The sequence below is a fragment of the Malurus melanocephalus genome, unplaced genomic scaffold, assembly GCF_030028575.1.
Source record: "Malurus melanocephalus ecotype Western Australia unplaced genomic scaffold, MMel_1.1 scaffold_155, whole genome shotgun sequence".
NCBI lineage: Eukaryota > Metazoa > Chordata > Aves > Passeriformes > Maluridae > Malurus > Malurus melanocephalus.
In genome coordinates, this window is record NW_026623387.1 from 456253 (window position 1) to 476221 (window position 19969).

The window sequence follows — 19969 nt, forward strand, 5'->3', positions numbered from 1 at the left end:
GAGCTCGGCCAATCAGCGGCGCGCTTGCTGCGGGGCGGCGCGAGCGGCCGTTGGTGGCGGGAAGCTGAGACTCGGTCCCGGCTCGGTCCCGGCTCGGTCGCGGTGGGTGCGGGCCCGGCTCGGTCCCGGCTCGGTCGCGGTGGGTGCGGGCCCGGCTCGGTCCCGGCTCGGTCGCGGTGGGTGCGGGCCCGGCTCGGTCTCGGCTCGGTCCCGGCTCGGTCGCGGTGGGTGCGGGCCCGGCCGGGCTCAGCGCGGGGCGGCTCCGGGGCCGGAGGGGAGTGAAGGGCGGGGGTGCCCGCCAGCGGCACCGGGGTGCGGCTCCCGCGGTGCTACCGGGGCCCGGGGAGCGGCCGCCGAGCGCTCGAATGTAGGGGAAGCGCGTCTCGCACTGAGTCAATGGTAACAACAAAAACAACTTGCCGGAAGAGGTTTTAACAGCACCGCGGGGCGGTAAAACCAACCCTGAGCGTTCGTCCTGTGAGTTACCTGCTGCGATTGCCTCCTGTGTCCTGACTCTGCTTCTGTTCTGTTCCAGGTTTGGTACAGCCATGGGTAATGAACAGACCGAAGATGAAATATCACTCTTTGAAAGAGATATGAAAGAGTTTTGGATCCAGTTTAAAATCAGTTATGGCACTGAACAGATCAATCAAACTTTAGCACTGAGAGATTCGTGCAAGGAGACTATAGAAGCTCTTTCAGGTAAAAAGGCTCTATGTTCTTATTAACTATACTTTTTTGCAAGTTATTGTCAAACGTCTTCAGATAACTGAAGTAACTTTTCATTACAGAGAAATGGTCCAAGAAGCTRAAAGAGGAAGACCTGATGATTGACAAAATTCAGGAATATAAAAGTGGTACAGTATGGTGTTTTTATTTATTGTGTTCAACYTTTATAAAACTAATTTATTACACCTGAATAGTGTGTTTAACTTCATACTAAACAAGGTAAGTAATAACTTCAGAATGAAGATAGAATGAGGGTAAGATAGCATTGGTTACAATGTAAATTTACAATGTAAATTTCAAATAAAAACCAATTTGTTGAAGAACTTCTTTGATAATGCAAAAATATAAAAGTCTGGTAAAATTTTTTTGCAGAGAGCTTAAGTATTTAAAACAATAAAGTATCAGAATTTTCTGACTGCAGTAGGAAATGTAAATTAAATTGCATAGTATAGCTAGGTATTGTGAGGTTAATTATGCCTTTTCCATATTAGTGAGAGAATAGTGTCAGCTCATCAATCTAGGGTTAACTTGTCTGAATTTGGCAAACATCAGAATGTCAGGTAAAAATTATTTCAACTCTCATATGAGTCAATGTTTCCATTCTTGGCTTTCTGTCATTTGTGCACAGGAGCCACCATCCTCATGCTTTGAAGTGCTGGCAAGAGAAACAAATTTCATGTGATTAAAGTATCAGGGCATGTCCATATTGTGTAGCTTCTCTTAGGAATAAYTTTAAGCTTTCATTTGATGCTCTTGTTATAGTTAAACTGACTTCTCTCTGTGGCTAAGGTWTCATGGATTCCACTATGTTTTCTTGGTATAAATAATTTCAAACTATGTAAGTCTTACGTAGCAGGGACATCAACTATATATGTTTATATTTTCTTGCCTCTTTTCAGAGATCCTTCAGCAGAGCAAATATGTAGCAGAAAAAGAAGAGCAGTTGACAGAAATAAAATTGAAGCTAAGTCAAGAAGAAGAGCAACAGAAGAATTTGATTGACAGCATCCAGGAGCTTAAAGAGGAGCTGAAGAAGAAAATGGAAAGTAAGTAAGAAAAAGATAATAAGTAAATTTTCTTAATTGAAGGAGGGGTTGTTCTCAGCATTTACTCTTTATGGCTTTTCTGCTGTTCCAAATGTTTTTCATGTGCTTGTTTTGCCTTTGATMCTTACAATGGATTTTAAAATTCTAGTAAAATCTTCTAAAACTGAAGCTGCCAAAGAGAAAGTGGAACGAGTAAGCGAGACTAAAACRTTGTTTAAAGAGCGTCTAGGATTGGAGATGCGTAGAATTCATGGTAAGTTTCTGTGGTTTCYGTAGTTTCTGTGTGCACTGATACAATGTGGTTCATGTTGGATTGTGCAGTGAGGAACACTGGAGTTACACACCTGATCGATTCWCTTAGCCCAGCTATTACAATTGTCCTGAAAATGGTAAAATATGTTAAAATGCATTTGTCTTGCTAAGAGACCAGGGTTGCTTAATTTATAAGTGTTCTAAGGATATTAATTGAAACTAGCTTCATATTGTGATTTTTCTTCATCATTGTGACTCTCCAGCAGAGGTTAATGGTGTCTGTTAATTCTGTTTGTGTTTGTTTTAGACGACCAATTGCAGTTTATATTCAGACACATTGACCACAAAGATCCTGACAARCCATACATGTTTACACTTTCCATAAATGAACAGGGAGATTATGAAGGTAAGTGAATTTTGAATACTTAAATAAGAGGACCGAATCTGATACCTCTATTTGAAAAAAGGAGGAGAGGAATGAAGTGCAGGTTACTTGTAATCTTTTATCTGCCAATTTCTGAATGAAAAATCTTGCAATGGTAATACAGTTTCTTTAATTATGTTTGTYTTATTAACTTACATGAAAATACAGCTGCTTATCTCCCCTCCATTTGTGGAGATGCTGTTTACTTTGTATCAAGCAAAGCAGGAGAAGGAGGGTATACAGAGATAAGGATGCTTCATTTTGTACTTTGTTTATGCTGGAGTGGGTGTGTATGCTCACAGGAATATTTCAACTTGTTCCAGAAGCCTAGAGGCAGAAAAAGGGTGACATAGGTGAAAGAATAAAACTTGAAATCCAGCATTTCCCTTCTGTAAGGGCACAGTCTTTTGGATCTTAAAGCTGGTTTTGCTATATGGATCTTAATTCAGTTATGGGATTTGAATGCTGGAGAGCTTCTAGACATGGTWCTGGGGCTCTGCTATGCTTTTAGGTATGAACTGAACAGATTTCTGGTTTTACTAGTTCAAATTTAAACTGTTGATGTTAAAAATCTGTCACAGGCAGGGATTTTACAATCTGCCTGCTTGAGCAACAAAACAGTTTAGGAATGTGTTTCAGTTTTTGAGCAGGAATTGCTGTAACAACTCAAGTAGGAGCACAGTACTGACTGAGTGGCAGGTCAGGAAATCAAAAAAMCTGTTATGTTCTTTTGAGGCTTTCTCTTTGCTGAAAGAAAATGAGGCTACTCAAAAGAAGCTAAAACATAAAAAAATTACAAACTACATTAGTATTTCTTAAGTGTGAAAAATCTCTTGAAATTGATTTTTTTAATAGTAGTCTAACCTTTTGCAAATCTGTCATTTTAGTGACTTCCTGCACTCCTCCTCTGGACTGTGTTGCGGAGTTGCAGCTCAAACTGAGAGAAACTAATAATTTTTCTGCATTTGTTGCCAACATCAGAAAAGCTTTCACTGCTTTATCATATAAACAGTCTGCATGAAATTGGTTTGTACCTCTCTTTCTGCCTGTAGGGCACACTTATTTTCTTCCTGTTGTGAAAATATGTATTTATCCATGTCTTAATTTCTAAATAAAGGTAACAAAACCAGTATTTTAGTCTACTGTTATCTAGACACATATTGGATCATTCTTTGAACAACAGTATCACCAGCTACWCCCTTAACTGAATGTCTCTGGACATGTAAGTTTTGATCCATTACATCCAATAATGATGCAATGATTTGTATTTAGCTACTCCAGGGAGATATTCAAACTAAAATACCTCCTGTARTTTGTGTCTCTTTTCCAAAAGCATTCATGTGTCTTTCAGGTTTCTGTGTGGTTGAAATAGGCCTGAAACCTTTTTAAAGAAAAAGTATGCTGAAGCTTAGCACTTACTTCAGTTACCTGTGTCACAGGTCACTGTCTTAATTTTTACCCTAACATGTACTCTAGTGTTYGTATTTCTATTCATGCATCTGAATGTTGTTTTTCTCCTGGTCTGTTAAACTTTGTCATTGGAAATCCTTACACATGGTAAAGCCTGAAGTATAAAGTATGAAATATAGTGGTTACAGATATAGCACGTGTGTATTTTGCATCTTATCAGGAAGACTATTACTGCTCCAGTGCTYATCTTTGATTTAAAATATTCTTTTTCTATCTTATAAAATATTTTCCTTTTTACGGAATATTCACATGGACAGTTGCAACAAGAAAAAAAAGCCTTTTTTGATAATATAACACAGTTCAAATAAAAACTAGATTCAGTCCTAGAAATTCTAGTTAATAAAAAACTAATATGTAAGACCTGGCCATTTAGGCATGTTTCAATCTGGTGATGCTGGTAAAATGCTCTTAATACAGTTGAGAATATTTCCCAGTCAGATCTGAACTGTGTTGTAAAACACTTGGTTTGTCTAAACTTTACCATACAGCTTGATGGATACACCACAGACTACACCCTCAATCTTCTATGAGTTCAACTTAACAAAAAAAGAAGATAATCTTCCATTTCTTCTTCCCTCTAGGGCTGTTTTCAAAATAATTAATAGGACATACCAAGGAAAATGRTGCATTTTTTCCTTGTGTTACAGCCAGTAAGCACAAAGAGCARTAGGAAGGGTAAAGGTGCCAACTGATTATACTGCAATTTTGGAACAGAATGGCAGCAGAGAATTACTAAGCACTTCTATAATGACAAATCAAGCAAATCCTCAATTTCTGCTTTGTCCATAAACCCTGTGTCTTCTCTGAGAATTTTGTAACTCAATGGGACAATGAGGCAAGGCCTGACTTCAAGGGTCTCATTGTTCATGAGTGGATTTGCTTTTCAGTCATATTAACAGGAATATTTAGGCTGCCTGTATTTCTTTCAACTAATTGCCTCTACCATTAAAAGACTACTGTCAGCACTTTTCTGTAGGTTAGTAGACTAGCCAGGAGTGAAAAAAAAAAAAAAAAAAAGTATTGACCAGCCTTGCACTTGTCACTTCTGTCATCTCTCTGAGGCATTACGGCTGCTGTTGGCATCTCTTCCTTCCTTCTACAGAAGCCCTTCCATGAGAGAAAGCCTGTCCTTTCTGGCTGCTCACTAATGCCATTGCCCTCATATCCAGAATAWATATTAATTTTGAAGCCTACCATTGCCCTATTTCACCTGTCTGTGCTAAGCATCTCTGAATTTCCTGCTGAAATCAGAATGTTTTCAAGCATCCCATTTTTAAGTACTTCCTCATCATCTTCTAATGCTGCACCAGAACCTGCCTGATAGTGGTGTTTTGCAGGCTTTACTTTGGTGAGCTGCAGCTTTCCCTTAGGAGAACCACTGTATAAGAACAGCTTTCTTCTCTCACTTCCACAAGAGGTTAGTAGATGGTGTTTTGCTGGGTGACAGTTTAGCCTAAAAGAAAAAACCTGAATATCTATTTCTAAGAAACTCTGCTCATCTAGACTGAAAAAGGCAGCTTTTCCAAAGTGGGCCCAGCTGAACATTCAGGAGTTATTAACATGCAAAATTTTAATCTTGAAATCCTAGAAAAAGGTCCTTTTAAAAGTAATATTTAAATTTGTATAGAGAGAACTTGTCCTTCTAACACTTGCTRTGACAATATTGCAGTGATGAACGCAGCAAAGACATACTTAGACCTGCCCAAAAAGTGCTGAAGTCTACAGTGTGGCTAACAATCTTTGAACTAAAACAAAGGAAAACATTGTCTGCATCTCAGAGAAAAAAGAATAAAACCAACACTACATTTCCAATACTTATGTTTATTATGAAAGTGTCTCCAAATTAAAATAGCCCACAATACTGGTTGGTTCCAGAGATTTTATGAGGAATAATTATTTTCCATATTAGAAAAACCCCAAACCCAGTCAAATAAAAGATAAAATAACTCCCAAAGTWCCACAGAATAGCTGTACATGTAAGGACTTCTAGCTAGTGCATCACTGTATYTGGGACAGTGGAGTTCCTACACATCGTTGCATTCCTGAAAGAGTTGCTCAAGCACAGGATTGTCATGAAAACACAGGTGAAAATGTGTCATCTGTCTCATCCAGACTTGCAAGTCAACTTGCACAGTATGGTATGAGAACTTAYGTAAAGTTAAACCCCAGAACAGCAAAAAACTGAAGCTCAACAGAAGCCAGAAAATATGTTTTGTTGCACAAATTTTAAGTCATGTAAGAYAATAATTTTTGCTTTTTGTCTGACGTGTGTGATCACTGATGTTACTCCAAAACATCATTTTAGGTTTTTCTTCCAGTTTTTTTAATTGAAAACAATTTCAAAGACTGAGAATTCTGTACAGACACACTCAAACACTGTGTTTTCATTGCAACTGCAATCAGAAATATTTAACATTTAAGGGCTATTCATGTACATCACCTTTCCAAACTTCCACTAGAGTTTTCTAAAAAGAAAAGAGAAAAATAATGTTGTCTTACCGAAGTTCCTATTAGGTCTCTGTTCCAAATAAAAACCAGTCAAAACAGGTAATACAAACTGGTTTTGCTTCATGGTTTAAAGGCAACTGTAGTTTGCAGAACATTGAAGTTAGGCCTAAGAGGGTCTACATTACAGAAAGGGTAAAAAGTATTCAATACTCCTCTCCCACAAATGTCACTGGAAGTAGACAATAGGAGACATACAAAAATGAGTTGTAGCAAAGAGATTAAAAAAATACCAAAGCATCAACTGTATAAAACCAATGGTAGCCCATATTTCTCTGAGATATAGAAGGCTGTGGTAATAGGATGACTGAAATGGGCATTASGCTTCCTATTAGAGCACTCTGTGTAAAGCATGGAGTGTCTCAATCAAATTGATCATCAGTGATGTGCTGCATGGTCACGGCTTTCACCCTCATGTCCTGTCAGAACCAGAAAGTGATTTTCACCTGAATCAGATACAGATTTAAGACAAGAATCACTTCACTGTAAGCAAAGCTTTAGTGCATTTGCTTGGGTCTCAGAAAAAGCATTTGGCATTGGCAAKCACATGGTCACAGAACGGTCACAGGCTGAGGCAGGAGATATGAAGCTGTGACACCTGTACCAATTCTGCTGGAATCATTAAATAAATAACAAATAGAAAAAACTACAAAAGGGCAACAAGCAAACAGCATGGGACACTTTGGTATTTTAAAACTAGCACTGTTTAACATTGATCAGGACCCAAAAGACTCCAATGTCCACCCTTGTTGTTTGACCAGGTATTTCTACCATTTTCTGCAATGTTGTTCTTWATGAAAAACAACCAAACAAAACCACCAACTCATCACATATTTTTCTTTTGATACAAAATATGCCAGTATGGGAAACAGTAAACAAAGGGTGACCTGAATCTTATTTTACTATAATCTGGGCTGTCTAGGAGAGAAGACAAATTCTTACTATTTACTAATAGGATCTAATTTCCYCCTTTTTCTACTTCAACATCTCAACCACTGTTTATAAAAAAGGAGCATAGAACTTGAAGACRAAAGAGGTTATAGAGTACAAACTCTCATTTCTAGAATTACTAAATGACAATCTACAAAAGGTGTGAATATRCAGAACCTTTTAAGGTCTCACATTTACCATGAACCATGCAAATAATTTCAGTAATTTTTCTGAAATATGTGCAATTAACCTCTAAATACTTGATGGCCTCCAAATGCACCTTGCAAAGCTCTTCACCAGAAAAGCAAACAAATTCAAATAATAAAGAAAACAATTGCATGACATTTTCTCTGGAGCATGGAAGATGAAGCCAAAGTTTTCACATCCATTRGTTTAAACAATGAATCAAAGCATTGCCATGTCCGATCACTGCCATGTCTGATCACTAAAACACTTGGTCCTTCCCGCTAGAGACAGAAAAAAAACATGAATTTGTAATTTTTATGATAAACCTCTAGCTTGAAAGATCAGTGATTGCTTAGCAAAGGCTGGTGAAGTTCTCAGTGCTTCCTCTTAACCCTATTTCCCCAAATGTGTCATTTGAATGTCTTAGCCCCCTTACTTTCCAGACATATCTGTATGAAGTTTATCCTTGACTAAGAATGGACTCCAAAAAGCCAAGATTATAGGGGATAAATATGTCATTGGGAGTGAGCTGAACCAAGGTGAACTGTGTACATGCTTTAGGATATCACAGATGCAACTGAATTGAAACCTCAAAGGAAGAGTTTCAATCCCACATGCACCATTTAACAGTGGGCACTGAGGGACCTTGACAGGCTTGAGATGGGGGCCGATGGAAACCCCATGAAGTTCAAAAAGGGCAAGTGCAAGGTCCTACACCTGGGTCATGGCAATCCCACACACTCCCACAGGTTGGGTGGAGAAGTGATTGAGAGCAGCCCTGTGGAGAGACTTAATATGAGCCATGAGTGTGCAGTCGCTGCCCCAACAGCCAAATGTATCCYGGGCTGCTTCCAAAGGAGTGGGACAGCAGGGCAAGGGAGGGGATTCTGCCCCTCTGCTCTCATGAGACCCCACCCAGAGTGCTGCAGCCAGGTCTGGTGTCCCCAGCATAAGRAGGACATGGAATGRTTGGAGAAGGTCCAGAGGAGGGGCATGAAGTTGATTAGAGGATTAGAACACTTTCCCTACGAAGACAGGYTGGGAAAATTGGGGCTGTTCAGCCTGGAGAAGAGAARGTTGTGTGGAGACCTCACAGCGACCTTCCAGTGTCTGAAGGGGATCTACAGGGAAGCTGGAGAGGGACCCCCTGCCAGGAACTGCAGTAATAGGACAAGGAGTAATGGGTACAAATTGAAAGAGAGAAAATTTAGTTAGATAAAGAAAGAAATTCTTTACTTCGAGGGTGGTAAGATACCGAACAGCTTGCCCAGGGAAGCTGTGGATGCCCCAACACTGACAKTGTTCAAGGCCAGGTTGGATAAGGCCTTAAGCAACCTGGTCTAGTATGAGGCAGGGGGATTGGGATTAAATGACCTTTAAGGTCCCTTCCAACCCTTAATGTTCTATGATTCCATGATACACTAACAGCACAGGCCGTGCTGGTAAATCATCTCAAGGGCTGTAGCCTTGACTGTACATCTGAACCAACACGACAGAGCATTGCTGAAGGGGCCCAACAGGGACTAAAGGCCTCTGGCACAGGGATTGTTGCCTACTGCTCTGTGCCCTGGTATCACCAACACTGCAGCATGTTGCCTATGTTGTACATATTGACAGTTCAGAGCAACATTCTGTTCCCATGTAAGAATATGGGATGTTTTGCCAGAATGCCATCTTTGTAACCATCTTTGCAGAAGGGAAATGCTTCAGTGGAGGTAATAACACCACGAAAGAGGTGTGTTTAAACTGATATTCCCCATTACAATCTTAGATCAGATTTCACAAATTATAATCTTTATTTAATATATCCCAGGATGGTTTTATTTTAAAATTCTGTCATCATCTTTACAGTAATTACTACACAGCTGCAYCTTCAAACACCATGGATAGGATACTTTCTATTGCAATCAGGGTATTTTCACATRTATAACCTGCCCTACAGGTATCTGTATGAAATCAAATGCACAGGAGACAGGCAGAGAAACTTTCTGGGGAAGAGATTTAAGTAAGGCTCCCTTATTCCCTCGGATATACTCATGGATATATAAGCTATGCAGCTGCTGGATTACAAGATTATCTGGCTTGTTCAAATGGTGCATTGTGGGTAGTAGAACAGACAGCTCTTTTATAATTTACAATTTTTAATTTTTCTTACCTATATTGTTTACTAAGTTGAGGTACTTCCATTCATGCCATTCCAACCTTGCTTTTAGCACACCTTGTTCCTAACACGTAGGAGTTTCTATGGATGATAAAGGTTTTAGAAGTTTTCAAGAGTGAAGAGTAGAATAGGATAAATCTGAGTTTTCAAAAGAAAGAAGTGACAACACAACTTTCTTCAACAGAGTCTTTATAAAATAGTCTTTAAATATGTTTTATGGCATCAGAAACCATCTATATTTTACTATTTGCATAGGTGGAAGGAATCAGAAATTACTTCATGGCTCAGATTTCCAAATGAACACAGCACTCCAATCCCTTTGTATACAGAAGATGCATTTAAGATTTTTTTCCTGGTTTGTTCCTCCCTTTTTTAAAAAACCTTTTTTTTTAAAATATATATATATATATATCTGTGTGTATATATATATATATATATGTAAGTCTTTGGTCTATAAGCACATGGGTTCTGTGTGCACACACATAATACTGTTGAACAGTAGGTTGCATAGAATTTGTTACCCAAGAACCTTGCCTACTTTTGGCACTACTGTCACGAATCACAGAAGAGTGTCCTGCAAGAGTTGTATGATCCTTAGCATCCTGCACCAAACTTTGTCTAGAGACTGGAAGTATGTATATAATGTTTTAAAAGATGCTTACTTTAGGTGTTACTTGTTACTTTGTCTTCTTTTGGATGCTATTGGAAAATCCTGATTAAAAAAGGATACAGGAATATTTTATAGACAACCTTAATTTTATTTATAGAGGTGATGAAATACTGCTGAGAATTTAAGGGTTGCTGTGAGTTATGCTAAGTGAATTTTGCTCAGGTTCTCACACATTTAAAATAAACTAATTCTAGTAATGTATGACATTATGCCTTCTCTCTCTTCACCCTGCCAAGCAATTTTGAGCAGTAATTTTGAGAACAATACCTAGACTGAGCTGTTTCTGAGGAAGCAATGAACTTTTCATCTGCTGTTTTATCCCTTACACTCCTGCTCTCAATCAGGTGAACATGCAAGAGCAATTTCAGGAGTTAGGTCTGGATCCAGAATGGTGCATTTGAAAAAATASCATTTTTCATGGAATCTTTGTAAAAAGCTAAAATCTGTAGAGGTCAAAAATTGAAGGGGCAAAAAAAGGAAAAAAAAAAGAAACAATGAATTTATCCTAAGTGCTGACATCAATGATTTTGGGTATTTGCACAACAAATCAAGTCTACTTCTAATGCAGTTAACCACCAAATTGAATTTTAAATTATGATAAAATAATAACCCACAATTACCACATTTTTTCCCAAATTATTTTGGAGGAACAGTAACTGTGATTTGATAGGCAATTTCAAAACCAGTATTTTTAAACACAAAGATAGCAAAAATATCTGAAGCAGATCTAAAATCTATAAAGCTATGTGCTATCTTACCRTAAGTAACAAATCAAGCAACTATTACTTATAGCAGATTCAGAAAAAGCAACAGGGATGGACAGAAGAGATCTGAGCATGATGCTCTCCATCACCGAGAATCCAAGACATGAAGGTTGAGAATGGATATTCCCTTTTGTCCGAAAGTTCCCAAAAGAATAAAAAATAAATAGTATTTCAGACAGTACAAGTGAAAATACTGCTCCCATTGTGTCAGGTACATACACATACAGCATGCCTACGTATACAGAATGGTGTGCTGTCTTCATTTGAAAACAGCAAACATGGCAGTGCACAATCAGAATGCTTTGATACTCCTAATTTTTTCTGATGCTGAAATAYATGAATAAACCGCATTCACAACTTATAATTTACTTCCAGTAGCAAACAGTTCATTCTCCTCGTGTCTTGTGATTGAACTGGAGGATTAATGCTCCTCTGAGCAAGTGCCACCAGTAAGRTACCCATTTGTCCCACTGGCACCACTGGTCCCATTCGTGGCGACAGAGCTGTGCAGGGCCTTTGAGCGAGGTRCTGTTTCTTCCTCATCTGAGCTTGACTCAACATCACTTCGGGCATCCTTTGCTACCTGGAGAATGTGGAAAAGAAGTAAGCAGTAGGTGACTGTACGGAAACGACTCAGCTTTTTGGTTCAAGAGAAACAGAGAATTCACACATTTTTTCAGTCTGAGCTCTGAAGGCAATCTCAGATCTGCCACACTCCTCTGCCTTTGCCTGCTTGGACTCACTCCAAACACAGATGTCTGCACATACATATGCCATGTGCAAAGGGAGGGTGAGAACTCAGCTCTGGTGCACTGAAGGTAGGATGGCTAAGTGCTYAAAGTAAAGGGTTTTGCACAGACTGAAGTAAACAACAATCCAAGCTCTCAAATTCAATCTAGGCTAATCCCCTCTCAGTCCCTCCTAACTACAACTTAATATCCTGTCCTTCATTCRGAGTGCCGCTCTTTGACCTGGTAATACAAAATGTTCAACACAACTTCCACCCCTTATCTCCTGACTCAGTGGAGACCACATGGATCTAGGGAATAGTGCTACATGCTGGCAGAAGGAGGCAGAGTACTGCTTGAAACATAACTCAGCACACCAGGTTACTCCAGTCTCTCACTTCACACAAGTGGTGACAACAGCACTTGCAAAATGTGGACATAGTCCAGTTCAACTAGCCCTAACATAGCAATCACAGCTCCTAACATAGGAATCACAGTTCAGCTGTGGGCCCCACTGTGTCACTGCACAGTTCTTTCAGAAACAGATGGACCTCAGTTGCTAAGGATTTCCTGCTAATTTTCAGCTGACTTCTTTGAAAAATCTTGAAAATCTCCAAAACTGGTAAGAGCCCACCAGATGAATTACAAAAAAAAGCATCAATAGAAAGAAGTCTGAAGTTTAACCCAGATGCAGCTCTAAGGATGCCATTTTCATGCCTGTTTCTACTCCTGTTTGTGTAGCTGAGCATGACAGTTTCTTCTAGATATATCCATGCCATGCTGGCTGCCACAACTGGGCAATTACAGCTGACTTTACTATGGCAAATTGAGATAAAAGGGAGCAAAATGCATCGTGAGCCTTATTCCTGAAGACCTAAAACCACTTAAAGAACGGGGCCACTGTGTGTAATTTTTTGCTTACAGTAATCCTCCTCTCCTTTATGAGGAGAAAAGTCTTCATGACAATTCCACTCTCATCTCAGAGATAGCCATTTGCTTTTGTGGCTCCCAGTGTTGCCCCTGCAGTATCATAATACCTGAGTGACACTATTCTGCTTGGAACCAGCGAAAAAAGAAACACGGGTCCTACATGCTCCTAATAAATAAAGTTTTTAATGTCCATGTCTAGCCCACAATTCTGACACCTGTGAAACTGGACTTCAGCTGAGGTCAGAAATTTGATTTCATACTTACACAGCTTCAATTAATAGGTTACTTCAGTGTCTTTTATATAMAGGGACTTCTATATTACAGCTGGTGGGGGTAGTACAGAAATACACTYAGAATTATACTCTTAACAGACAGAAGAGAATGGTCTCAGCACAGGGTACTGAGCACCTATGATCAATGTGATCACAGTGTCTAACTCTGCTCTTGTACAATCTAGATTTTCTTCTGTGCTGTTTTTAGAACTACAAGGTGAAGGATTTATAGTCTCAAGTGAGTGTCCTGAATGCTGACAGAGCAGCTGCTTATTCTGCTGAGAAATGTGTCTGCATGTGTATACACACACACTCACATGTACATAYATTGTCTGTGTATGAAAAAGGTAGCAGCACAATAGCACCCAGACACTACAGATAGAAGTGGGTTTGAATGGTTTTAGGTGATGCATAGCCAAGGAGTACAAAAATGGCCTTTAAAGGCAGTCTTCACTTATATACATATAAATACAAACAATGGATTAAAATACCAAGCAGAAACTACAAATTCAAAGAACCAAAGCAACCCAATCCAGAAACACTAGTGTTGTCAGAATAAATCTTTTGCATAGTAAATGTAAAGAAACTTACATGCAAGGGGTTCCACTTCCCAGCCTTCCAGCACAGCACAAGGGAAAGGATAAACAAGCAGAGTAAGAGAGAGTAGGAAGCACTCTGAAGTCAATGACACAATTCAGACAGGACAGCTGAAGCTAATAATTGTTAAAAGCAGAGGAGACTCAAGTGTGGCTTCCAGGTGAAATATAGCTCATGAATGCACTGTCTTTCACAGAGTGAGTGGCAGATTCTGGGCTCTTCCAGTGCATGGCTGAGCTCTCCAGTACATTCATAGAAAGCAGTTTTCTGGAGAACAATCCAYTTCAGGGTCAGTCACATCAACTCATGTGCTCTGCTCATACTTTACATGATCTGTAAGCAGTAGTGAGCATCATCTACACGTGAGCACGGCATCTGCACAGCAATTGTAATGCGGTGGGCATTTYTGGGAGTGACATCTTCCTGTCTAATCTACCAGTGGCAGCACGACACTGAATTTAAGCTCAATGGAATTGCTCTGGGAATAATGGAAAGCAAATACCTGACTCTTTGCAATTCCTCATTAATACCAAAACCTAAAAGAGGCTGAAATCTGTAACTTTRCCACTAGCAAATTCAGCAGAATTTAATTTTTTATTATTATTGCTATCACTTCCAGCTATGAAATGCACATTTTGCTAACAACTGCTATAAAGAAGAAAACAGAACTGGCAGCCCCAAGAAAGCAGTTTACTTTTTTTTTAAAATCTGATTTCCCTAATGTAGTTTGGTTCAGCGTACCAGGTAGTAAAAAAGAAATGTGGAAGCACCTATAAAAACAATCACTATAAAGAGTATTATGAACTTATCTGACAATCATTGGGAGTGGGAAAAAGTTTCAAGGAAAGGAAAGAAGACTTTACCTAAAACAAGATGTATCTTCAGTAGCGTGTTATGGATTAGCAAAAACCCCAAAATAACAAAAAAGTGACCTCTATTGAAAAACTTAAAATCATGCAACAGAACCGTTTTGTCTTACCTTGCCCTTTGAAATAGCTTTGTAGGCTGTCTTTATGATTAGGTAAGACCAAATACAGTTGAGACTTTGATGAACCATAAGCAGYACATTGAGGATCCAAAAGGCAGGAAAATTGCCCAGAGCTTCATACAGTTCAAACAATGTTGTGTTTAATATCCTAGAAAAGAAAGAGACAGAAGAGTAATAACACTTTCCTTAAGCTAACAATCTCAAAGAAATTATTTTTAAATCAAGATGACAAGTACTTGATTAGATGGGATCCACATGGACAGTCGGTTTTCAAAGTAATAGTGACTTGGACTGAATTACACAGGTGTCTTCACAGAAAAACAACATCAAAATGTTGCTTTTAATATTTAACTTGATTTGTAAAYATTGCATATAGAAAACAAAGATCCTCAGTTAGAGCATTTCTTCTCTATACAGCTAGCAGGTGTTAGTTAACTCAAATAATTCCTTCCTTGACTAATAACAAAATTTACCTTATTCCATGTTTTTTTAATGAAGTTATTCTATCTCAACTGCCTCTAGTAGGGGTTTGGTGCCCCATATTAACCACTTTTTGCACAAAATCCAGTTAGTGTACCACTTACGTCCAGCCAAGCGTGAGGCTTAGCAGTTACATGTAGGGCAGGTGGACAAAGGGACAGCRAGGGATGGGTGAGCTTATTGCAGTCTTTTGATACTTAAAGAGGGCTTATGAAAAGATGGGGACAAACTTCTTAGTAGGGCCTGTTGAGATAAAACATTGGCTAATGGTTTTAAGTAAAAGAGGGTAGTTTAAACTAGATAAAAGAGGAGGATTTTTGCAATGAGAGTGGTAAAACAATGGAACAGATTGCTAAGAGAGGCTGTAGACTYCTCATGCTGGAAACATTCAAGGTCAGGTTGGAGAGGGCTCTGAGTAACCTGATTTGGATGAAGATGTCCCTGCTCATTGCAAGGGGGTGGGCTAGACAGCATRTAAAGACCCCTTGCAGCCGAAATCATTCTATGATTCTAAGAAATCCAGGCAATTCTAGACATTTGAACCAAATTTTTGAGAATCAGCATTTCRGATGCAGGCAGTAAACTGATGTTATAATGACTTCTGAAACTTTTGAATAAAGCACTRACTGTCTGCCCAAACACTCTGCCACAGCAGATGATTTCTATCTGGATGTCAGCAAAGACCCTGGTAGCAGCATGGAGGACAACAACAGAAACAATGGCATTTAAAAAAATTATGATCTAAGAATAGCTRTTAATTAGTGAAAGAAAAATAAGGCAATATAAGGGTTTGTCAACCTTCATGCCTTTTCTCTGCTGATGCAGAAATTCATTAAAAACTCCACTGGCTTTCTGCTCTTCTCTCCTTGTTTTAAATAAACCCTGCCCGCCAGTCACCAGATGGCGCATTTAGCCCGGCCACGGGCAGGGGATGGCACCGGGATCCTGCACAGCTCCAGAGCAGCRCAGGGCTCAGCCAAGTCATGGGTACTGCCTCAGCTTTTTAGTAAGCAATCACATTTGATACAACCCTTTCCAGCAACATAAACCCAGTTCAAGTAGTACTAACATGAAATATGTACAGACAACGAAACCAGAATATACCATTTAGTGATAATGATTTATGGGTGTAATGTCATTGGTCAAAAATCAACCAGTGATTTCTAACACACTGGCCTTAATACTGTAGGGATATTTCACARTAGTTCTACGTTTTTATTTTTGCCTTCTTACACTGAACTGAACATATGCTTCATAATTTATTGAGGCATTGATGTTTTATAACGTTCCTACACAGCTGTGTTTTTACACTGTCTTCTATTYATAGTGTGAACACAAGAAAAAGAAAATGTTTCCCAGTTTGCAGAAATCCTGCCTTGTTATTGCTTGGTCAGTTAGAACTCTTCAGTTTAAGCTTTGTGCAATTTGTTCTGCCATGGTAGCTCTATGTGTCACACCAACACCCCACTTTACAGTTCAAGGGGACACTTTCATCATATCAAAACAGARGTGAAGTCAGCACTGTTCTACTTCACCAGTGCTTACTGCAGTTCTAGCCATTATATCAAATATATAATAGTGGCAGTTCAAGCCATTATATCAAATTCAAACTTGAAATCATCAACTTACATTATAACAATATAAAGTTACCATTGTTTACACTCAACTGTCTTTATGTCTAAAATTTTATATGTTACAGAATTGTAAATGAAGCTTCTGCAGGTTTCTGTTTATATTTTTATTCACTGGACCAAATTAATCTCTGAGGACTTCCACGGAAGGCAAGTAAAGGAAGCAGTATTAGAGATGCAGTCTTGCAGAAGTCAGGAAAAAAGCAATTCACAAAAGAGAGCTTTTGGTAGCAAAAGCAGTTGCACGTGCAAATGAGTCATATACTGTGTATTAGATATGGGAGATAAGCCTTCACTGAAAAAGCAGACTTCTTTCTAAACTGCTCATGTCTGGCAAACTAAGGACAGGACTGGAGTTCTCCATTAAAGCTGTATAAAGGATCTCATTAATTGCTCAGCAATGCTAAGAGGGTTTAGTGGTCTCATGAGCAGGCTAGGTATGCACACAGAGCTAAGGCCATGTCTAAGCACCTACAGAGCACAAGGTGAGTGAAAACCACAGAAAACTRTAGAAATAATGGAAGTAAGCAAATAAACTCTCAAAACAAATCAATTATTTCATATTAGAAGTCTGAAATGGGGATAAAATTTGTGAAGCTATTAGTCAGAATACACAGAGAAATTCTACATGTGGAAACTGAGGAAGGAGGGAAGGGAAGATAGGTTAGACCACTTCCCATCAAATTCACTGCTCTAAGTATTCAACGGAAGCATTTTAACAACTACACAAATAACAGGGACTGGGAAAAGCAGCATGAAAATGGATTACATGGAGGAGAAAGTGCCTATAAGATGTATATGCAAATAAATCTTAGATTCAAATACTCAGAAAAGCACTTAAATCTGTAAACACGATTGCTGGAACTTTTCAAAGGTCTCCAGTGGTTAAATCCCAGCTTTTCATAATGAATGGTGGAAACTTTGATTCTTGGGTATCTGACTTGAAACAGCTGGACTTGATCTCACAGGGGAAAATTACTTTAAGCTCCAAGTGCTCTACCTTTCTGAAAACTTCCATCAGCATTTCTCAGATCTTTGCAATATGAAACAAATTGCTAGCTTCTGCTGTGGAAAATGGTTTCTGGACTGTTATTTTTCTGAGCCCCTGGAAGATTTTGATAGCTGGAGAACATACCACAATCTCATGGATGGTATTCTACCCACATTAAATGCATCCCAAGGAGGGTTGTGCACCTGGATCTGTGAAGCACTCAGTTTAGCATCTTGGATTAARCAGTATGACTGATGAAAGCAAATAAAAATAAATTCACCACTTAAGATCCAATCTACTCTTACGAAATCTGTGGTTATTTTTTCAGGAACACTGCCACRGTATCTGAGCCACTGGGAGAGATAATCCTTTACTTAATGTACTACCACCCTAATTAAACACTCAGAATAAAATTAACTCGTTTTCAACAACTACTAAATCATCTGCAAYATGTCAACAGTAACACAGGTTTTTCCTCTACTCTCTAACTCTTTATCTAGCCAGTGAAGCAGTACTTGGGACACTAACAGACCCACACTCTGACTCATTAAGATTGCACTTCTTCCCACAACTTAGTGGGCCCAAGTCCAGGCTCTTGGGCATCAGCCACGAATTCTTAGCAAATTGATCCCTTGTCTTGCACCAAGGATGAAAGGAAAACCTAGAGATGAAGGAAAAGAGATAAAGAGAGGAATGGGTGGAAGAGTAAAGTGGTTATTTATATTTGTCTGAGAACTGACAATGCACAAAATGTGCTGTGTTTGCTTCCGAATGGATCCCAAGAGGAATGAAAAGAGGTGAAAAGGAGCATCATGTAGGAGTAGGTATTCTTCCAGAYAAGCAAGAAATTGGGGATCAAGTCTGCAGAATGATGCATAGCAGGATGATGGGCACTATTATCACATCCAGTGGAAGCAGACCCTGTGAGCTGAAATCAGCGCTACTGCAAGTGCCTTCCTTCTGCAGCACTGCCCAGTGACCAACACACCGTGTGTGCAACGTCCTGAATGAAAGTCACTGTGTTAGCACAGCACCACAGACAGCCAGAGTATGACCAAGAACAGCACAACATGATACCAGCTTGTCTAAATCAGAATGAATGTCATTATCTCCTCTAAGTGGATATGACAACAGTATTCTATATTGCACCACAACCACCTGTATTGGGACACCTTTCAGTACTGCACATATTACAAAGAAAACAGGTAATTACACTTATGTAATTAAGTAGTTTCATTAATTATCCTATTTGGTGCAAGAAACTCAACAATGGTCTTACCAGCAATGCTTCCAAGTTTCTTTTTTGTATTTTTTCCTTTTAAAAAAACCAAACAATTGCATTTACTTCTGTCCTCAAAACATAGTAGTTTATTCTTCATTATATGTGATAAAAAGTGACCATGACCAGAGAACAAAGTCAGCAGTTCAAAATTGTGGGTTTAGCTGTTATATGAACTTATGTGATCTAAGAAGTTCTCAAATTTCTTTACACAGTTCATTTTTTGTTAAAGATGGACACAAGGTATTCACACACCTTGTYGGCCACATAAAGATGTTGTGAGAATTAGCTTGCTTATAAAACACTACGCACTATTGCCTTAACAGATGCCATAAAACTGRCAGGTAGAAAAAAGTATCACTGAGATTCACAGATAAATGAAGAGCAGTGGAGTATGAAAGCCCATGTATGTGCACATGTTGATCAGCCACGGGATGATAAATTAAATACSTTTCATCAGTATGGGATTTAGACCTTGACTGAAATCCAATAGGACTTCATATCCCAAGCTGTCCTACTTTTGATGACAGCACTATGCAACAGACCTTACAAACACATTTCTGCATGAGAGACTTCAAATAAGTTGAACAGCTTTTACCTGAGAAGTGTATGGAATGATGCATGAAACAGTCATTAAATTGAGGAAAGTTTGGTCTATAGCATTCCATGTACTGGTGCCCTCAAGCTACAGTGCAGTGAAATATTTAAATARAGCAAATCCAGTTCATAAAGGGCTACACTGCCAAGTTTTTCATCTGAGTTTCAGCTTGGCCAGCTTCTGTGTCTGTATCACTGTTCTGCTTCTGGGTTCTTGATGAGTGGGAGAACAACTTTACAGATCCTGCTGTCCCTTATGTTTTATCCCTCCAGAGTATCAGTGCATGGCAAATACAAGAGGAGTAGCAGAGACCCATTATGAACAGAGAAGAGTCAGAT

The 19969-nt window shown here is 39.0% G+C and overlaps 2 protein-coding genes across 4 annotated transcripts in view; one reads left to right on the forward strand and one right to left on the reverse strand.

Moving 5' to 3' along the window:
- The first annotated feature begins 44 nt into the window (after nucleotides 1-44).
- On the forward strand, nucleotides 45-4170 carry SPC25 (SPC25 component of NDC80 kinetochore complex). 3 transcript variants are annotated; one of them, XM_057371720.1, is made up of 7 exons: nucleotides 45-102; nucleotides 536-702; nucleotides 792-857; nucleotides 1629-1775; nucleotides 1924-2028; nucleotides 2335-2433; nucleotides 3339-4169. In XM_057371720.1, exons 2-7 carry the CDS (start codon nucleotides 549-551, stop codon nucleotides 3470-3472), a joined length of 705 nt encoding a protein of 234 aa, XP_057227703.1. In that variant the 5' UTR covers nucleotides 45-102; nucleotides 536-548; the 3' UTR covers nucleotides 3473-4169. The 3 variants fall into 3 exon arrangements, with proteins under 3 accessions (XP_057227703.1, XP_057227704.1, XP_057227705.1); XM_057371721.1 differs by lacking the exon at nucleotides 45-102 and adding an exon at nucleotides 133-176 and having other exon boundaries at nucleotides 3339-4170; XM_057371722.1 differs by lacking the exon at nucleotides 45-102 and adding an exon at nucleotides 146-224.
- Nucleotides 4171-5732: 1562 nt separating this feature from the next.
- CERS6 (ceramide synthase 6) overlaps nucleotides 5733-19969 on the reverse strand; it is a 97151-nt gene continuing 82914 nt past the window's right edge. The window contains exons 9-10 of the mRNA XM_057371718.1: nucleotides 14644-14800; nucleotides 5733-11720 (exon numbers count right to left, since the gene is read on the reverse strand). Of these exons, the coding sequence (XP_057227701.1) occupies nucleotides 11559-11720; nucleotides 14644-14800 (319 nt within the window). The 3' untranslated portion in view covers nucleotides 5733-11558. The remainder of the gene's footprint in view (nucleotides 11721-14643; nucleotides 14801-19969) is intronic.